At 44.9% G+C, this 20,153-nt stretch overlaps 1 protein-coding gene across 1 annotated transcript in view; it reads left to right on the plus strand.

Moving 5' to 3' along the window:
• Window positions 1–1,051: 1,051 nt before the first annotated feature.
• Window positions 1,052–20,153, plus strand: part of NUDCD3 (NudC domain containing 3) — a 57,130-nt gene continuing 38,028 nt past the window's right edge. Inside the window, exons 1-2 of the mRNA XM_081891122.1 lie at window positions 1,052–1,432; window positions 5,617–5,933. Of these exons, the coding sequence (XP_081747248.1) occupies window positions 1,235–1,432; window positions 5,617–5,933 (515 nt within the window). The 5' untranslated portion in view covers window positions 1,052–1,234. The remainder of the gene's footprint in view (window positions 1,433–5,616; window positions 5,934–20,153) is intronic.

The following is a 20,153-nucleotide window of genomic DNA, read 5'->3' on the forward strand; positions in this document are numbered from 1 at the left end:
GGGACATGTTCACATGTGGTGGGGGTGTAAATATGTACAATTTTGGGGGGGAAGGGTGTTTAAAGAGATAACAGAAATCACTGAGTTAAAGCTGATTGAAAGTCCAGAGGTAGCATTGTACCAATTTACGACGGGGTGGAAGATAAACATTCTAGGAAGGAATGGCTCACAAATTTATTTACAGCTGCGCAGTTATTATAGCTAGGAAGTGGAAGGGGCAAGGTGAATATAAAATGGAAGAATGGTATAAAGAGGTGTGGGATATAGCTTTTCATGATAAATTAATGTGCTATTAAGGTAAGATGTGGAATATGCAGGAGAAATGATTTTGAGGAGATAGTGAAGGTGTTTGTAGAATTTGTACTGTTAAAATGGAAAGGGGTCAAACCATCGCAAGAGGTGTTGAAATTTTTGGAGGTTGGATAGTTACAATGCAATGGTCTCGGGGTGGGGTGCACGTTTTTATTCTTATTATTTATTTATTTATTTGTCAAAATAAAAATAAACTTTTTTTAAAAAAAGAAACAGCAATAATGCAACCTGACACGTCTGCTCAGAAGCAAGCCACCCAGCGGGGCTTACTCCCAGGCAAATGGGGAATATGCAGGAGAAATTATTTTGAGGAGATCTGGAACGTGTTTGCATAATTTGTACTGTTAAAAAGGAAAGCGGGTCAAATCACCGCAAGAGGGGATGAAATTTTGGGAGGCGGGATAGTTACAATGCAATGGCCTCGGGGGTGGGGTGCACGTTTTTATTCTTATTTATGATTACTAGTTTGTCAAAACAATAAACAATAAAACAATAAAAAATGTATTTTAAAAAAGAAACAACAATAATTCAACCTCACACGTCTGCTCAGAAGCAAGCCACCCCACGGGGCTTACTCCCAGGTAAATGGGCAGAGCCCAATAGAGTTGCTTCCACTACGCGGAGGGATGTAGTAAATTCCTCTCCCGTTTTAAATGCCGAAGCGGAACCTTTCGGCTCCGCCGCGCCCGGAAGCTGTTCGGGGACGGACCCATTTCCGCGCCGGACCGGAAGTGCCCGCTGCCATCACGTCACCGGGTTGCCCCACCGGGTTGCCGTGACAGCGGCGGATTCTCCAGTCGGAGTTCCCAGGCGCTCGTTGCTTGGAGCGGGAGGCTGGTCGCCCGCTCGCCTGCTCGCTCGGCCTCGCCGCGTCCTCCGGCGTCTTTCGACCAGGCCTCTCCTCCGGCCTCGGGTGTCTTCCATGGAGCGGGCGGCCGCTATGACGGACATGTACGACCAGGCGCTGCTGGGCATCTTGCAGCATGTGGGGAACGTCCAGGAGTTCCTGAACATCCTCTTCGGCTTCTTGTACCGAAAGACCGACTTCTACCGGCTCCTGGTGCAGCCGGCCGACCGGCTCGGCTTCCCTCCAGGGGTGGCCAAGTGCATGGCGCTTCGGGTGAGTCCGAGAGGCTGGGGCTCCTCGCCCAGCTCCCTTGCCCCTCACTCAAAATGAAGAATTATTTGTTTTTGTTTCATACGAATCCTTATTCAGGTAGCCATTTCCGGGAGGTTTGACTCTCTCTGTCAGCAAAACAAAACAAAAAAAAGCAGCACAGTCCCGGCAGGGCATCCCTGAAGACTGCATAAAGATTTATTCTGGAATAATATTCATAATAATAATAATAATTATACCCCGCCCATCTGATTGGGTTCCCCCAGCCACTCTGGGTGGCTCCCAACAGAATATTAAAAACACGATAAAACACCAAACATTAAAAACTTACCTAAACAGGGCTGCCTTCAGATGTCTTATAAAGGTCAGGTAGTTGTTTATTTCCCTGACTTATTTCCGTGGCTTTTGTAGGTGGAAGGGAAGCTTTAGCCCACAAAGCCTTATGCTATGGAGTTTCTTGAGGTGGGTTCTATCGGAGCAGATTGTTTTCTGTCCATATATGGTTAAGGAATCATAGGGTGTTTCTTGAACAGTTACAAGGTAGGTTTGCCTTTCAAAACAACAACAAAATGCGTCCCAAGTCGTTTGGAGACAAGTGAGTATGAAGCCTAATAAAGAATAACAAATCAGACCATTTTTAAAGTGCTGCAGTAGTTGATCTGTTGTTTATACATATATTTGTTACACTGTGAGATGTTTCCCCCCCCCCTGGCTTCAATGAATTTAGGGTTATCTTTTTCTACCCTCGTTTTAATAATCGCAGCATCCCAGTGGGGGTACATTAGGCACAGAGTAAGAGAAGGGGTGTGTGTGTGTGTGTGTGTGTGTGTGTGAGAGAGAGAGAGAGAGAGAGAGAGAGAGAAGGGACACAGAGAGACTAGCTCAAAGTGAGCTTCATGCCTGAGTTGGGTTTCGAACCTGGAGCCTTCCGAGTCCTAGCCCAACATTAACAATTACATCGCATTCCGCAGGAGTAGCTGCGTCAGTTTGTCACAGCAAACTCAACAAACGGTCTCTAAGGTGCCACAGACAAAACTCAGAATTACACTGCTATGTTTTTTGGGCTAGAGCCCACTTTGATGCATAAAGTATGATCCTTAGGTGGCAGATATGTTTCAGTTCTATTTTCCTTCTTCACCTGGTACAATTCCCATGATGGCTTACATAAAACAAAACAGAACTAATTTCCTTTCTGACACATTGCCCTGTGATGGCATTGTCACTCCAGTCCATTCACATTCCAATCCCAATCTTTATTAGATTGATAAGAATTAGATTGCGGTTTTTTTAATCCTCTTTTAGCTCACCTTGCTCACCCACCTTTGGCAGTTGGGTGCTTGGTTCCCTGGATGCAAAACTCTTGCTCTTTATCCACTGGCCTAAGTGTAGAGTTAAGTGCAACCTTTTACATGCCTACTCCCATATAAGTGGGTATAAGGTTGCAGCCTTAATTAATTAAATTTATAATGTGCCAGAAATGTAAAGTGACTTTCTCTGTCATCTCCATAAACATAAATAAGACTAAAAATAATTGTAAATTGCACCAGCTGTACTTTTTTTTTGAGGAGTATGGGTGCTCTTCTCCCTTCTCACAGTGTATATTGGTATAAATATAGGATATCCCACATTCTTAAGGGGCTAAATCAGTGAAACAATGAGACCCAACATTCTCTTGCACAATCTTTGTGATTCCAAAATATACCGGTAATTAAGAAGCCCTGTCCTTTGTGGTTTATTGGATGGTGGATATACAATGGCTTTGTATACATGACTTGAATTAAGAGGCGTCTGTGGCAAAAGTCCAACCTTTTTCTGTGAAATAAGAGACCGTTTTAAAAAAAGGATCCATTATTAAAGTTGAATATATCTTAGTTAAGGTAATAACAATGCATTTGAGCGAATTATTATTATTATTTAAAGTTATTGTACCAATAAATTATTTAAGCCCATTGACTTCATTGGGTCTGTTTCCAGGTATGACTAACATTGAAAATCACCTTTGATTTCTAGAACTGCTTATCTTTTTAGCATTGAAGGAATGGGTTTCTGTGTAGTAAGTTTTTAAACTTACTACACAGAAACCCATTCCTTCAGCATTAGAGCTCTAAAGAGTTCTGTAACCAAACTAGAGAAAAGTTAATTCTGAAGTTTTTAAAATTTCTCACCAGAAGAGCTTTATTTTTGATAACTAGAAATAAAAGCTGTGTTAGGGCTTCTTTTACTTCCTTGTAGGAGTATGATTAAATAAAGTTTTCTTTTGTACCCAATTCTAAATTGAAAAGGTGCTTTCTTGATTTCATGTCTGTCCCACCCACCCACCCACCCCTTTACTTTTAAAAGAGAGGGAGAAGATCCCAATGGCAAGTAGTGGGACAGAAGCATTAATTAGCTGTTTTTCCTGCATTGACCCTTCCTTAGATCTCATTACTGCTGTCATGTAGCTGTTTTCCAGGCTTGTTCTGCGTCCTAGATTCCCAGGTTTTCTTGTATAAAATCTGATGAAAATGCAGCAGGCTTTGGCTTTTTTACTGCACACTACAGGTCGCAATTTGGAACTGGACTATGGTTTTGCCCACATCTTACCCATGTATCTTTTTTACATGCATTTGTTAATGCTGTCTCAGACAGAAGTCTGGCCTTCAGATTGATATCCACTTCAGCCTGACCTCTCCAGTCTATTCTTGGAACAGTTGACTGTTCTAGAATGGCTATTGAATTATTTTTGTCAGCTGCTTTATAAAAACTGGGCATCAGAAGCATGAATAGATTAAACACTTAGGTCCAAGTGTGTTTGTGAAATAACTGACCCTGTGTTTGTGTGGCTATGGGACGGGTGGAGATGTTTTTGTTCAATGTCTCGTTCGGATAGGGGTGGGAGTTAACGCATGGCAATTAGAGAGGAAAATGAGCCTGCTACAAGTGGAGTGCTGCATATTTATTCTTCCTCACCCTCATCCCTGTGGCAATTTAGATCGCCCTTGTTATTCTCTTAAAATCTGCATTTTATCTTCTCTATATGAAGGACTTTGCCCAGCTTAGAAATGAGGTGGGCTGCTAGAGTGCTATATCCTGTAACCTGCTCACTTAAGTGGACTCAGTTAACTCCTTGTTGTGACCAGGCAGGTGGTTGTGTACAAGGCTATGAGAAAAGATGTTGCAGGTACGTGTCATTACGTTTTAATTTTGTAGGGATAGCTAAACAGATCTGTTACACCATACACCAAACACACACAACAAATGCTGTTGTGGCATTTTAAAGATACTACTTGTATTTTTTATCTCTGGCCCTGAGTTTTTGTGGAAACCCTACAGCAGGGGTGGAAAACCTTTAGTCCACGGGCCTAATTGGTCCCCACCAGGCCTTCTTATTTGGTCTTCAAGGCCATTTTGGCCAAGCTATGCCCACCTCCCCTATGCCTGAGGTAATGTGTGGGGTAGGTAGCAAGCAGAAAGGGGCTTTTCAAGCACTGTTGATAAACCTGCAAAGGGTTCTGCAAGACCCAAGTATCATCTGTTGGGTCTTGTGGAGAGCTTTGCAAGGGGCTTCAGAAGACCTGACAAATAGCTGGTTGGTCACTATTTTAAGGCTTTTCACAATATAGTGCTTTGCAAGGCCCTCAGCAAGGCTTTCAGGGCCCTTACAGAGTGCTTGACAAGGTTGTTGGGTATTCCAAAGAAAAGTGTGGGCTCAAAGAAAGGTCACCTGCCATCACTGTGGTGCCAGGTGAGTGCCAATGAAGGGTGAGGCTTTTTTCTTTTTCTATTACGTTTTATTGTAATTCATATTTGGTGTTAGCCGCCCTGATCCCGGCCCTGGGCAGAGAGGGTGGGGTATACATAAAAATTGATGATGATGATGATCTGGCCTGCTGACTGTGTCCAGTCCCCCACCACTGCCCTACAGCATCTCACTAAAAGTTTATGTTTAGTATAGTTCTTCTTTCTGCATATTTTCCCATTCTTCAGTGATAATACCATGGGCTGATTGTCCTTCCGAAGCTTCAGCACTTGTTTTGTTAGAAATATAAATGGCTTTGTTTCTGTAGGTCATCCACGAAGCAGTCTGTTTCAAGGAGCAGTTCTGTCACTCCTCTGAAAACAAACAAACCACCCTTTCCATCCGTTCTCTTATTGTTATCTATAGGTTAATGGTTGGGCTGTTGCTTTGTTTGCTGTATCACTTTCAGGCTTTCAAAAACTTTGAACACCTGGCCCGCCAAGACGATGACAGAAGACAGCAAGAACTTCAGGAAAAAGTGAAGAAAAGAGAGGAGAACATAGCAGCTGCAGGAGAGAGAGCGAAGGTGGTGCCAGCTGTAGCTGAGGAGGTTGAGATCAGTGCAGCAGTGGGTGATGATTCTGTATCGGAGGGTGGAAAGGCTACAGAGTCACAGGAGCCCGTGGCAGTGGAGGAGAAAGTAGATGCACAAGCCGCCAATGCAGCCGTGGAGCCACCGGAGGCTGTTGCTGCCCCTTTAGAAAGTCAGCCAGCAGAGCTGCCCAGGTGAGTGACCGCTATGGTGCTTTGACCTCGTCGAACATTTTGCTGATGAGAAATGAACTGACAATGTATCTATAATATGGCTTAGCCTGTAGGCTTGGGACGGGTTCATTTTTCTTAAGAGGGCCACTAGGGAAACATGTTTATTTGTGAGCAAGGGTCCCCGGTGCTATTTCAGTGGATTAATCTATGCAGCAGCCTTTTGGATATATACAGAAATGTGCTAACAGTTAAGCCGTCATGTGGCTGTTTCTCGCATGGTGGCATCAGCCATGGGCCTGGCAGCCTATTGCTTGGAAGAAACAGGAGCATTGTCTGTGCAACAGAATGTGATGGTAAACAGCAGAGGTGGTGGGATATATGACATCGCTCCACTCCTGAGTTGCAGAAGTTCTTCAGTGCCTCAGGTGGAGTTCTTTCCCATCACCTGGTACCTGGTACTTTTAAAAAATGGAGAAGCCAAGATTGATCTTGAGACCATCAGCAAGGAAAACATGTTCTCTACTATTGACCTATGGCCCTTTCTCACTTCTGAATGTAGGTGCAAGATTCATGCTCTCCCACATCAAACACACTACTGTATAGGTAGAAAACCAGCAGAGCTGACAAAGGGCTGTGCTGGAATCTCCCTCCTTGATGTATTAGATTTCTTTTATCAAGGCAGGTTTTTTTCTGTAGGAGTAAACATCTAAAAGATTTTTCACTGGGAGTTTAAAGTGGTGTGGCCTGTTCTTTTGTATGTGTAGACTAGGCTTAAACGAGAGGCTGCCACACAGTATGTAAATCTTGGTGAGAATACTCTATGGAATTTATTTGATGTACACTTGCCAAACTGGTTATATCACTCCACAACTAGTATACTGGTCTGTGGTGGCTTTAGGGGGAAACCTTGCCTAATTTGTAAGTATTGGGGAACCTGCTGTCTATTATGTGCTTGATATGTGCATTTTCTTGCTCTTCTTGCTGCTCTTCATTGTAGGTGAAACCTAAAAGCTGAACATTTATTTTGTTTATTTTTCAATAGAATTTCTAGCTTTTCCAGAGATAACTTAAAGTTTGTGTTGCTGATTCTTAAATATCTCCACTCGCCTCTTAACACCCATGCCTAGTTCCTGTCACTTACATTATGTTTATCTGAGTTTTTGCTAATATAAAGATAGGTCCAGGAAGATGCTTTCAATGTTTAAAGACCAATCACCTTGGAAATAATAATAATAATAATAATAATAATAATAATAATAATAATAATAATAATAAATTTTATTTATATCCCGCCCTCCCCAGCCGAAGCCGGGCTCAGGGCGGCTAACAACACCAAAATAGTGCGACATTATAAAAACATTATAAAAATTAATTAAAATCAAGATTGATGGCAGCCATAAAGTTTTGTAAAGGTTGCCAGAGGAGGGAGTCAGGCTGCGCCCTAACCAAAGGCCTGGCGGAACAGCTCTGTCTTGCAGGCCCTACGGAAAGATGTCAAGTCCTGCAGGGCCCTTGTCTCTTGTGACAGAGCATTCCACCAGGTTGGAGCCGCAGCCGAAAAGGCCCTGGCTCTAGTTGAGGCCAGCCTAACCTCTCTGTGGCCTGGGACCTTCAAGGTGTTTTTGTTTGAAGACCGTAGGTTCCTCTGTGGGGCATACCAGGAGAGGCGGTCCCGTAGGTACGAGGGTCCTAGGCCGTATAGGGCTTTGAAGGTTAAAACCAGCACCTTAAACCTGATCCTGTACTCCACCGGGAGCCAGTGCAGCTGGTATAGCACTGGATGAATGTGATCTCGCAGCGAAGACCCCGTAAGGAGTCTCGCTGCGGCATTCTGCACCCGCTGGAGTTTTTGGGTCAGTCTCAAGGGCAGCCCCACGTAGAGCGAGTTACAATAATCCAGTCTGGAGGTGACCGTCGCGTGGATCACAGTAGCTAGGTCAGGGCGAGAGAGGTAAGGAGCCAACTGCTTAGCTTGGCGGAGATGAAAAAATGCCGCCTTTGTAATAGCTGCAATCTGCGCCTCCATGGAGAGGGAGGTATCGAAGATTACACCCAAACTCTTAACGGACGGTGCTGGCACTAATTGCACCCCCGCAAGAGATGGGAGCTGCCCCCTCAGTCCCATATCATCCCGTCCCAGCCAGAGGACCTCTGTCTTCGAAGGATTTAACTTCAACCGGCTCCCACGCAACCATCCAGCCACAGCTTCCAAGCATCTGATCAGTGTGTCTGGGGCCGAGTCAGGATGGCCATCCATCAACAGATAGAGTTGGGTGTCATCAGCATACTGATGGCAGCCCAGCCCAAAACTCCTGACAAGCTGGGCGAGGGGGCGCATAAAGATGTTAAAAAGCATCGGGGAGAGAATCGCACCCTGAGGCACTCCACACACCAAGGAGTGGCGCGATGACAATTCCCCCCCAAGCGTCACCCTCTGTCCCCGACCAGAGAGAAACGAGCGCAGCCATTGAAGGACTGTGCCCTGGATCCCCACGTCGGCAAGGCGGTGGTCCAGAAGTTCATGATCGACCATGTCAAAAGCTGCTGACAAATCTAGAAGAATCAGCAGCCCCGACCCGCCTCGATCCAGCTGTCTACGAAGATCATCTGTTAGGGCAACCAGAGCCGTCTCGGTCCCATGGCCAGCGCGGAAGCCGGACTGGAATGGATCCAGAGCCGATGTTTCATCCAGAAACCCACCAAGCTGTTCAGCAACCGCTCTCTCAATCACCTTACCCAGGAACGGAAGATTCGAAACCGGGCGGTAATTGGATAGATCTAAAGGATCTAAGGATGTTTTCTTTAAGAGCGGGCGCACCACTGCCTCCTTCAGTTCCCCTGGGAATGTCCCCGTGCCAAGGGACAAATTGATGATATCCCCCAGGAGGGCCCGCACCTCATCTGGACACGCTCTAATCAGCCAAGACGGGCACGGGTCAAGAGGACAGGTGGTGGGCTTTCCAGCTCGGAGGAGTCTGTCCACATCGGCTGGGGATATCCGGTCGAAGTGGTCCAATACTGGACCCGAGGACAGTCGAGGGGCCTCCAGTTCCTTTATTGTATCCAAATTGGCAGGGAGGTCATGGCGGAGCGACAAGACCTTCTCCGCAAAAAAGCTCGCAAATGCCTCACAGCTGTGTGTCAATTTGTTATTTAAATTTGGCTGTCCTTCGAGGGACGTTAAAGACCGAATTATACTAAATAATTGCGCCGGGCGAGAGCTAGCGGATGCAATGGAGGCCGAGAAGTAGGACTTCTTAGTGGCCTTCACAGCCATCTCGTAGGTTTTCATAAAAACCCTATAAGATGTTCTTGAAGCTCCGTCACGGGCACGCCGCCATACTCGCTCTAGCCGTCTGAGGTCCCGCTTCATTTTCCGGAGCTCCTCGGTAAACCAGGGAGCCCGGTTTCTGCGGGGTCGCAGAGGGCGCTTAGGTGCGATCTCATTGATGGCTGCCAGGAGATGGGTATTCCAGCCCTCAACAAGCTCAGTCAATGAGTCGCCAGGGGGAGAAAGGTCCCGCAAGGCTTGACGGAATCTATCAGGATCCATCAGCCTCTGCGGGCGAGCCCAAATCGGCTCGCCACCTAAGCAGGGTGGGGGTGGAACGTCAATCCTGGCTTTCAGAGCGTAGTGATCAGACCATGGCACCTTCATCGAAGGAAACATGATCACATCTATACCAGCGCCAAAGATCAAATCCAGCGTGTGGCCTGCTTGATGTGTGGGGCCCGAAACAAACTGGGAGAGCCCTAGTGTCGCCATGGAAGACACCAGGTCCAGAGCCTGTGAGGAGGGAGTGGCATCAGCATGGATGTTGAAGTCCCCCAATACCAATAGGTTAGGGAACTCCAAGGCCCAGCCGGCCACCGCCTCCAGCAGGCCTGGCAGGGTGGCTGCTGGTGCGCTAGGTGGCCGGTACACCAGCCAGACAGCCAAGCTCACCTCGGAGCCCCACACTAGGCCAACACATTCAATGCCGGGGATCGATGGCGATGGTAGAGCCCTGAAAGAACAATCTTCCCGGATTAATAATGCCACCCCTCCCCCCCGGCCCACAGTCCGCGACTGGTGGAGGACGGAGAAACCTGGGGGCGCCATCTCTCGTAAAGTAACAGTATCCCCTTCGCGCACCCAGGTCTCCGTCACACAAGCCAGGTCGACCCCCTGCGAGATGAAGAAATCTCGCAGGGTGGCGGTTTTGTTGCCTATAGACCTGGCATTGAACAACACCAGTGACGGAGGTGAGTAATCTTTGCTCACCCTACCCTCGTCTCTCGGGATGGGGCGCAGATTGGAAGGGGTACGAGCATATCCGTATCTCGATCCCCTTCGCCTATGACATCTGCCCCCACCGCCATACCTCCCTCGCCCCTCCACAGTAGGAATCCCAAGCCTCATATTTGCCTCCATTTACAGAATATAAAAGCAGACAAACAAACAAACAAAATTACACTGAAACAAACCAATCCCCACCCCACTCCACAATCACCCCACCCCAACCCAAAATAAACCAAAACAAAATAAAAATACATAGATAAAAACCACAGCTTATGGTGGTACAACAAATCAAAAAATAAAAACAGTTTAAAACATATAAAATAGTACTTCAGAGTGGAACTAAGGCAAATTATGTTTGATTTTGTGAGGTAGACACTCATTAGCTTTGGATGAATTCTTTTGTGAAGTGTTAGGGAGCTTTGTATGTGTAATACAGACAAAAGTATATTGGAAATGGAATTTTTGAAATGCATTTTTTACGGACATCCCAAGCTGCATGTGCTAGCAGCAGAATGTGACACAGCTGGTGAGTGTATTTCTCAAGGTACCGATAACGTAAAAGCTTTTGTGTACTGCCATGTAAGTCCGTTGGTAGTCTAGTCACTTAGGAAGGCAACGTAAAATACTTGATACTGAGTTTCTGTTTGAAACGGCGTTTCCGTGTGCTGCTCTGTTTGCCAGAAGCGGCTTAGTCATGCCGGCCACATGACCCGGAAGCTGTACGCTGGCTCCCTTGGCCAATAAAGCAAGATGAGCGCCACAACCCCTGAGTCGGTCACGACTGGACCTAATGGTCAGGGGTCCCTTTACCTTTTTATCAGTTTGATGGTATGGCTGCAGGATGGGGGAAGCTTTACTGTCATGGGAATCTGTTAGAATCCTGACATCCATTGTGGACATTGCACTTCCTGTTGGTTTGGAAAGGCAGCTTGCCGAAAGCCAGAAACCACCACTCTCTGCATCCCAAATACTGAACAAGATGGTTTCACAATTGCTCGTGGAGTGTTGGAATGGGTTTAGCATCCTACATGGGGAAAATATCCTGTTGGGCACTATTTTCTAGTGTTGATGTATGAGAGGATGGAGCATTTTTACTCTGGAAGAAAAGCAGTGATGACGAATGTGAGCTAAGAGCTGGTCTCCAGATCTTGCCTTGGCCATTGGCTTCATCTTGGGAAAACCACTGTTCTGTTTGAAATATGATCAACCTACCTTATAGGGCTTTGTAAGAGTTACTGAGACTGTATGTGCGGAGCAGGCTTTTTGCAGGTGTGAAATGTCCTATATGAACCATGGCTGCTCATTTGGGTAGCAGTGCTGTCCCTTTCATCCGCCTTTAGCCAGCCCAAACATCATGATCTGATGATACACTACAATGTTGAAATGAGCTGCATTGCCCCCAGCCTGCGATTTGTAGGGTGAAACTGCTGCAGCTCTCACTACGGGAGCTGAGGCGCTTTCACCCCAGAGCCTTTAGGGCAGCTTGTTTGCACTGCTCAGCTGGGGGGCAGGAAGGCTCCTGCTCCGCAGCTGAGCGAGCCCCGAAGTCTCCCAGGCAGCTGTGTGCCCCTGAACACAGAAGTGTAAAGGAGCCACCTCCCCAACTCCGGCTCATGCAAGCTGGGGGAGAGGTGGGGGTGATGTATCTTGTTCCTCCCTCAGTGGTAGGAGGGCCAGACTTTAATGGCTGCTTTACCCAGTGGTATATTGCAGGTGAAACTGCCGCTGCTTCTGAGCTTGTTTGTCCCTCACACACTTGGTGCTGATGGTAGAGAGACTCGGCAGCGGTGGTTTCACCTGCAATATACTACCAGGTGAAGCAGCCATCAAGCTTTGGCCCTCCTACCAGTCCTGGGTATTGATACATTGTACAGGTCTACTATTTGGTAGGGTTATATTAATGAATCACTACACCAATACTAGAAGATTCCCTAAACATACAGCTTTTGGTCAATTATGTCTTCCTCTTGTTTAGCTAATATGCAGGTTTTTGCTCCTGAAAAGTTCAAGAATTGTGGTGCAGAGATGTGCCATCCAACTTTTCTTGCAGAACTGCTGTAGTTGGTATACGCCTGCCACTGGGTGGTGTTGGCATCCACTAAATGGATAACATAGACTCTAAAGCATATTGAAGAATATGTGAGGTCTCTGAGGTTTCCCTCCAGACAAAATTCGCTCCTGAGAGCCTGGCTAAGCAAGATGCTATGATGTTCGTTTCTAGCAACAAATGGATGGAAATTGAAATTCTGCAATAGTATTTCAAACTCTCTTTACACGAAGACAACATAATTTTCCCAAGTCTCATCACCCAGAAATTGAAACATGTCTCTAATATACCATCTTGCAAACTGTGAATAAGATGAACATTATTAGTCTTCATCTGGTATATAGATGAGGTGTGCTTATATCTCTGCTTCTTATTTTGTACAAAAAGTCAGTATACTTGCTCTTGTAGTTTCAGGAATATGGTGTTTTCTTCAAATGTGGGGTATGTTTAGATGATAGAAAGAAAACAGCAAGTAGTAATGTGTTTGAGGAAGCAGTAATATGTGGAGGTGCATCATTTATTCCTGCATTGCAGGGAGTTGGACTAGATGACCCTTGTATAGAACTCTACAATTCTATGATTCTACTATATATATATGTGTACGAGTGGTGGTAGCTCCTGGGCTGAAGGCCCAAATTTCTCTCATTTTTCTAACATTTAACCAAAACAATCCCCACGTACTTTCTAGCCCTTTCTGTACAAATCAAGTTCAAGCACGATAAAATATGCATTCAGTGAAAACTGAATTAGTTTGTTAGTTGAAATGCCTTAATTACTGCCACTTTCAGTAACTGTGATAGAATGTCTTTCCAGGCCAAATCAAATATACAGGTAGAGTACAAGAGCAGCTGGCTAAAAGCATTTGGACCTTTGTTAATACCTTACACAAATGTGCACAGCCCCTGTGCAGGATGGTCATTCTTACCTCCCGAAACGTCCTTATCTCTTTCGAAAGAGGGTGGGTTTGTATGTTTTTCTAGAACTTAGAAGCACAGAAGTGGTGGTAAATGTGTGTGCCATATCACCTGACTGGGAGAAAACCATAAATCACATGTTTTGGATTAAAAAGATCCCATGTTCGATCCCTGGCATCTCGAGATAGGAATGGAAGAGACTTCTGTCTGAAATGCTGAAAATCTGTCAGTCAGTCTAGACAATACTGATCTAGATAGTATTGTTATGAGCCAGTGGCACTGGAGAGCCAGTGTGGTGTAGTGGTTAAGAGTAGTAGTCTCGTAATCTGGGGAACCGGGTTCGCGTCTCCGCTCCTCCACATGCAGCTGTTGGGTGACCTTGAGCCAGTCACACTTCTCTGAAGTCTCTCAGCCCCACTCACCTCACAGAGTGTTTGTTGTGGGGGAGGAAGGGAAAGGAGAATGTTAGCCGCTTTGAGACTCCTTAAAGGGAGTGAAAGGCAGGATATCAAATCCAAACTCTTCTTCTTCTTCTTCTTCTTCTTCTAGATAGACTTGGTACAGGTAGAATCTAAAATTTAAAACCTTTTGTGTTCACCCGTGTTCTTCCTCCTGGAAGAGGGCAAGAATGAAACATGAATCTAATCTCAAAGTAAATTTTTCTCATGCAATATGCCAACAAAGTAATCATCACCTGGCAGCTATATAGAGGCCTCTCATTATCACAAGACACATACAATGTAGTCTTTCCTCCTCATTCCTTCTGGTCTTACATTTAGATGCAGCACATCACAACTTTGAGTAGTATTGCAACAAATGCTTAATGGAATGAGATGGGATATCATTTTTCTGATGCTCTTGCCAAAGCCTATTTTGGCTTGGCTTCCATCCCTAAAAGATCCTATGTAGGACATGTTGCCATCTGATCTTCATGTCTCCAACTTCAGAAAGATCAGAATAAAGTGTGCCTGTTTTATTGCCATCTGGGTAGTGTGAGGCTGTGAATTGCAACACTCTTTGTGCCCAGACATTTCCATCTGCTTTGACAAGCAGCTCTCTCCATCGTTCTCGATGTCTGAGCTCAGCTCCTTTTTTATTTTGAGTGCTGCCTTCTCAATTGGCCCTCTTTTAGATTTTACTCTGCATACATTTGCCTCACAGTATTTAAAATAGTGTCACATGTGCCACAGATCAGTCAGCCTCCTGAGTTCTGTTTACATTGTTTGACTCCCGATTCTCATTTGCGCCTTTGTTTTTATGTAGAAGGCTGAACTCTCTCGGTTGCCTTATTTTTCTGTTGGCACAGCAGACGCTTTGGAAGTCAGACAGCTTTCTTAGTAATTTGACTTGGTGTGGAGTGGCCTGAGTGGAAGGTGCTTAAAGTGAAATTGGGACTTCCATGGCATTGGGGGGGGGGGGAGAAGTTTTAAAAAATCAAAAGCACAACAATACAAACTTCTGGCTGATAATTGTCTGAGCAAGAGGAACCACAGTGTATTTAGCTGCATAAATTAGTCTTTTCTTCACCCCATTTACGGAACTGGGGTCTTAAGTTACATCTCTCTTAAGACCAGGAAGTTGGTTCATGTTGGAATGTCCCTACACCTTCCAGGCCAGCCTTCTCTAACCTGGTGCTTCCCAGATGTTGTTGGACTCCAGTTCCCATCAGCCCTAGCATGGACAATGGTCGGGTATGATTAGAGAAGTGGTCATGAGATGTGGTGGGCACCAGGCTGGGAGCATCTGCTTCTCTTTTATTTTAGCCTTCCACAGGATTGGAAAATGCTTTAATCATTGGCTAGGCTGAGGGAGTTTAACCAACGAAGGTGAAAATTTGACCCAACAGAGGAGAACACTAATCTCCCCCAAACAGAAGACTACCTTCCTTCCTTCCTTCCTTCCTTCCTTCCTTCCTTCCTTCCTTCCTTCCTTCCTTCCTTCCTTCCTTCCTTCCTTTCTTTCTGCTGATATATACCTTTGTTTGTGTACATGACATATGAATCCACACCTCAATCCCTGAAAGAGATGAGATTCTTCCACCAGAAATTTAGTGCACAAACTCGCCAGCTGATAAGTAGCTAACAAGAGGAAGAGAAAATTTGGAAATGATCACACTTGTTTGTTCACGTTCTCCAGCTTCTTAAAAAAACCAGCCAGTTTCCTTCATAAAGACCTGCTTGGACATAGGCCTGGTATTGGAAGAGTTGCGTCTCGTGAAGTTATTGGAAATGAGGGATGAGAAGCAAGTATGAGAAGCTCTTTTCGGAGAAGTGTGGCACAGCATAAGTGGTTGAGGTTTCTGAAGTAGAATCAGGAGCGATGGTGGCCTTTGTAAGTTGAAGCACAAGGGATTGCTTGCAAGTAGAGCTGAACTGGCTGTCCTCTCCATGGTAGGAGAAAATAGTAGGAGCTGCTATATTAAGCAAAACTGGGTTACGCTGGAACGGCAGAATCAACACACTTGTGAGATCTGTTTGTTCCCTTTCAAAAGTGTTGCATGCCTGGAAGCTTTCTGTGACCCAGAATTGGAGCTGTAAACTTAGAAATGTAAAAGTAAGATGGGCAGGATATCTTTAAAAGGCACCAACTTCTAGCACACATACCTATTTCAGTACACCACAGGTTTGGTAAAGGCACTAGGCATTATTGCTGGAATGCGTAGTTCAGCGACATGACATTGCAGTAGTTACAGGTAGGTAGCCGTGTTGGTCTGCCGTAGTCGAAACAAAATAAAAGAATTCCTTCCAGTAGCACCTTAGAGACCCAACTATAATAACAATAACAAACTTAGTTGGTCTCTAAGGTGCTACTGGAAGGAATTGATGACATTGCAGGCCATTGATATGAAGAACAAAGCAAATAGGTTAAGATTGTCATTGTTGGGCTTTGCAGTGAGAGATACTTCTACTTCAGAAGGACTCCCTCTACCTCTCTATCATAAGTTTATAGTGGAGGTTCACGCCAGGGTATTTTCAAGTGTCTACCTAATGGCATGTATCTATTTAGGAGCATATCAGGGTAGATCCCAGTAAACTATGGATCCAACCCATGTGGCAGCTAGTTATTGCTGTTTTCTTGTTAGGGCAACAGGTATATGCTTTGTTATCTCAGCTAAGTCCAGTAATTTTGACAACCATTCCTCCATGGTAGGTAATGATCAATCTTTCCATCTTTGTACATATAAAAGTTTCACTGCTGTGATCATGTATTGGGATAGTGTTGCATGGTGTATATATATATCTCCATCCATAAGTCCCAGCAGGAGGAGCTCTGCTTTCAACTGCCATGCAGTACTTGGAAGGTTCCCCAGAAAGGAATGCACTTCTAGGGCTGAAAAAGTTGCCCCAGTCCTCTGCTGGAATGTTTAAATAACCAAAAAAACCCCAAGGTTTGTTTTTTAACCTACCTATGTATTTCAGAAGTGATGGTGCTTTTAAAAAGCTTGCATTTCTGACGGTGTTAGTCAATCATGCCCCAATCCTGGATTAGGTGCAGTGAGTCAGAAAGGGGAAAAAATTACATGGGATAAAAAGATTCATCTATAGATCAAATGATGATTTTGTCCATTGAAACTTTTCTTACATTCTTTTCAAGGTGCTACTGGTCATTCCTCCTAGGGCACCAGGCGTATTGTGTCTGTAGGCTCCCTGCTACTTTTTGTACGCTTAAGTAGAGCAAGCTGTCTATTGCTAGGCAAATACTGATAGTGTCTGCTGAGTTTGGCTCTCTGGTAGGCTTGTCTTGTCAACTCTTAATGTGGTGTTGAGTTAGGGTGAGAGATGTCCGCTCAGCTGACTGGGTAGGCTGGCAAACTATCAAGATGTGGAGCTGGCATCTAAAAATTGATTGAAACTGGAAACAGTTGGAAGCCTAGATTTTTTTTAAGTTGATCAAAGCGTTATGTCTATGTTGTGGCACCATGTGATAACAAAGTCAAAACGGACCTGCTATTTAAACTTTAATTCTTTGGCATTTTACAGCCTCTGGGTGCTAGTTCATTGAAAATCCATGCATGAATCACAAATGCTAGTTTTGGAAGCATGCAGCCAATTTTAAAGTGGGTTGGGCTTTATTTTAAAACAATATGTTTTGCACATTTGCATCGTTAAGCCTATATTTGCAGGCATGTTCAGTTTCCCTGATGTATGACTGCTGGTGGTTGTTTCCCTGGTAATGAGGTAGAATGCTGGAATAATTTAATAGACTGTAAGCTGATGACTACAACTCTGAACGGTCTTTTATGTCAGGGGTAGCTAACCTTTGACCCTCTAGAAGTTGTTAGACCATAGTTCCCATCATCTCAAGCCAGCATGACCAGTGGTCAGGTAGATAGGAACTGTAACCATATCTGAAGGCCCTGCTGTCTGATATGAACTTCTTGGTATGCCGGCTGAGACCCTACCTACCTGCGCCCTATATCACCAGAGTGATACATGCTCTGGTTATCTCCCACTTGGACTACTGCAATGTGCTCCATGTGGGGCTACCTTTGAAGGTGACTTGGAAACTACAACTAACCCAGAATGTAGCAACTGGACTGGTGACTGGGAGCAGCTGCTGGGACCATATAACACTGGTCCTGAAAGACCTACTTTGGCTCCCGGTACGTTTCTGAGCACGATTCAAAGTGTTGGTGCTGACCTTTAAAGCCCTAAACGGTCTCGGCCCTGTATACCTGATGGAGTGTCTCCACTCCCATCGTTCAGCCTGGACACTGAGCTCCAAGGGCCTTCTGGCTGTTCCCTCACTGTGAGAAGTGAATTTACAGGGAACCAGACAGAGGGCCTTTTTGGTAGTGGCACCAACCCTGTGGAACCTGTTAGAAGCTGCCCAGAGTGGCTGGGGCAGCCCAGTCAGATAGGAAGGGTATTTGTTGTTGTTGTTGTTTCTTTGTTGTTATTGCTGTTGTTTTGTTTCTGAACACAGAATAGTATTAGAACTAGGCTAGATCCACACTTCCTGATAGTATTCTACTTGCCAGTGATCTTTTAGGTGGGGAAGCAGCCAAAACTTATCCCCCCCTCCCATAGCCTGAAATGGTAGAGTCTGGGATGTACAGATCCAGCCTGACACTGTTGTTACAAATATAGATAATCAAACCCAAGGAAGAGAGATTATTTTCTTAGGTTCAAGGTAGATGGGGCTTACTTTTGCCATACCTTCTGCGGCACCTAGAAATTGAAATTTTCAAAGGTACTTCCAGATGGAGTTGTATCAATGGCGGCATCCTGAATTTGCATGCATGACAGTCCAGAGGAGGGATTGTAATGCCGATCCAAAATGTTACCTGGTACCTCTTATTCCACTCACCACCACCACTTTCTGGTTTACAAGCTATCCAGATGGGGTACAAGATGGAGCCAATTGTTTGATATCATCCTGAATGTATAGCATCTTTTCTGTTCTATCCACTTGGGCCTAAGAATGTGTTTCCATTGTTTTAATGGGTCCGGTATACAATATTGTACTCAATGCTGCTTGTTTTATTTGAATTGGCGCTGGTAACTTGCATAGTTTATACATATATTTTGAAAACAAACTGTCAGGACATGATTCTGAAATGTATTTTTCATTTGTAATCAAAGAGGGACCACAGCTGAGTTCATCTTGGATTCCACATTGCCCCAGGCTGTGTTTGACATCCAGTAAAAAAATATGTGGGCTGCAAATGGCTATAAAGTAAGCTTTGACTTTCTAAAATATGCTGCATCTTGTGCCTGAGTGGTATAGGGTGGGTATATAAGACCCTCTGGTATAGGACGGTATATAAATTTAATTAATTAATAATGAGGAACGTTCCTGTTGGTCAGTGAGTAAGGTTGGATTGTGCTTTTGTTCCATTGACAAAAAAATTAAGGCCCATAACTTTCTTTTGTAATAATGAAGCCTTACAACTTCAATCGGGTGTTGGAAATCTAAATGCAGCTTCAGAGCTTGAGTATATCATGTCTTCCATATCAATTATTTGCTTTGGGATCTGGGTGCCTAACTCTGGAAATGAGGACACAAAACCCAACTGAACCTACATTTTGCTCTCTCTTCCTGCTGTTTTGTTAACCAAGAAAAAACTCCCTTTGCTGCAGGCAAGAGGACAGCGTGCGACTTGGTTTAAATAAAACATGGTTTCTTTGCTTAAAATCATTGCTCATTAAAATGGAGAAACTTCAGTGAAACCCTCTCCAAAACAAACTCTGGTTCCCTCAATGCAGCATTGTGGCTTTAGAAGTGGGTAATTCAGGATGTCTAGGTTTGAAAAAGGCCCCCGTTGAAATCCCTGTTAGTAAAAATAAAATAAAATTGGTCCTCCTTGGGTGAAAAGCCTTGATTCTAATTCTAATGTATTGATACAGTCTTTAAAGTCTCCTTTCTGGTAGTTTGTGTATGTAAGCATTCTGTGAGCAGTGAAAGCACTGCCCTTGGCCCAAATTTCCTAGCGACGATGGAGTCCATCTTTCTGTCAGTGGACTTGTGGAGGAGGGACAAAAAAAATTCCTTCCAGTAGCACCTTAAAGACCAACTAAGTTAGTTCTTGGTATGAGCTTTCGTGTGCATGCACACTTCTTCAGATACACTGAAACAGAAGTTTCCAGACCCTTCTATATAGTGAGAAGGTGGGGAGGGGTATTACTCAGAAGGGTGGTGGGAATGGGTGATTGGCAGATAGCTGTGATGAGCCTGTTGTGGAGGAGGGGTGAGCAACCTTTTCCAGCCATGGGCCAGTCCACCGTCCCTCAGACAATGTGGTGGGCTGGACTATATTTTTGGGGGGGGAAATGAACGAATTCCCATGCCCCACAAATAACCCAGAGATGCATTTTAAATAAAAGGACACATTCTACTCATGTAAAAACATGCTGATTCCTAGACCGTCTGTGGGATTGAGAAGGCGAATGGGCCACATCCAGCTCCCGGGCCTTAGGTTACCTACCCCTGTGCTAAAGGCAGCATTTTAGCCATTCAGTGTCAACAAAGTTAAGTCCTTAACACAGGCCCTGCCA

Source organism: Podarcis melisellensis (genome assembly GCF_964234715.1).
Source record: "Podarcis melisellensis genome assembly, chromosome: 15".
NCBI classification, from domain to species: domain Eukaryota; kingdom Metazoa; phylum Chordata; class Lepidosauria; order Squamata; family Lacertidae; genus Podarcis; species Podarcis melisellensis.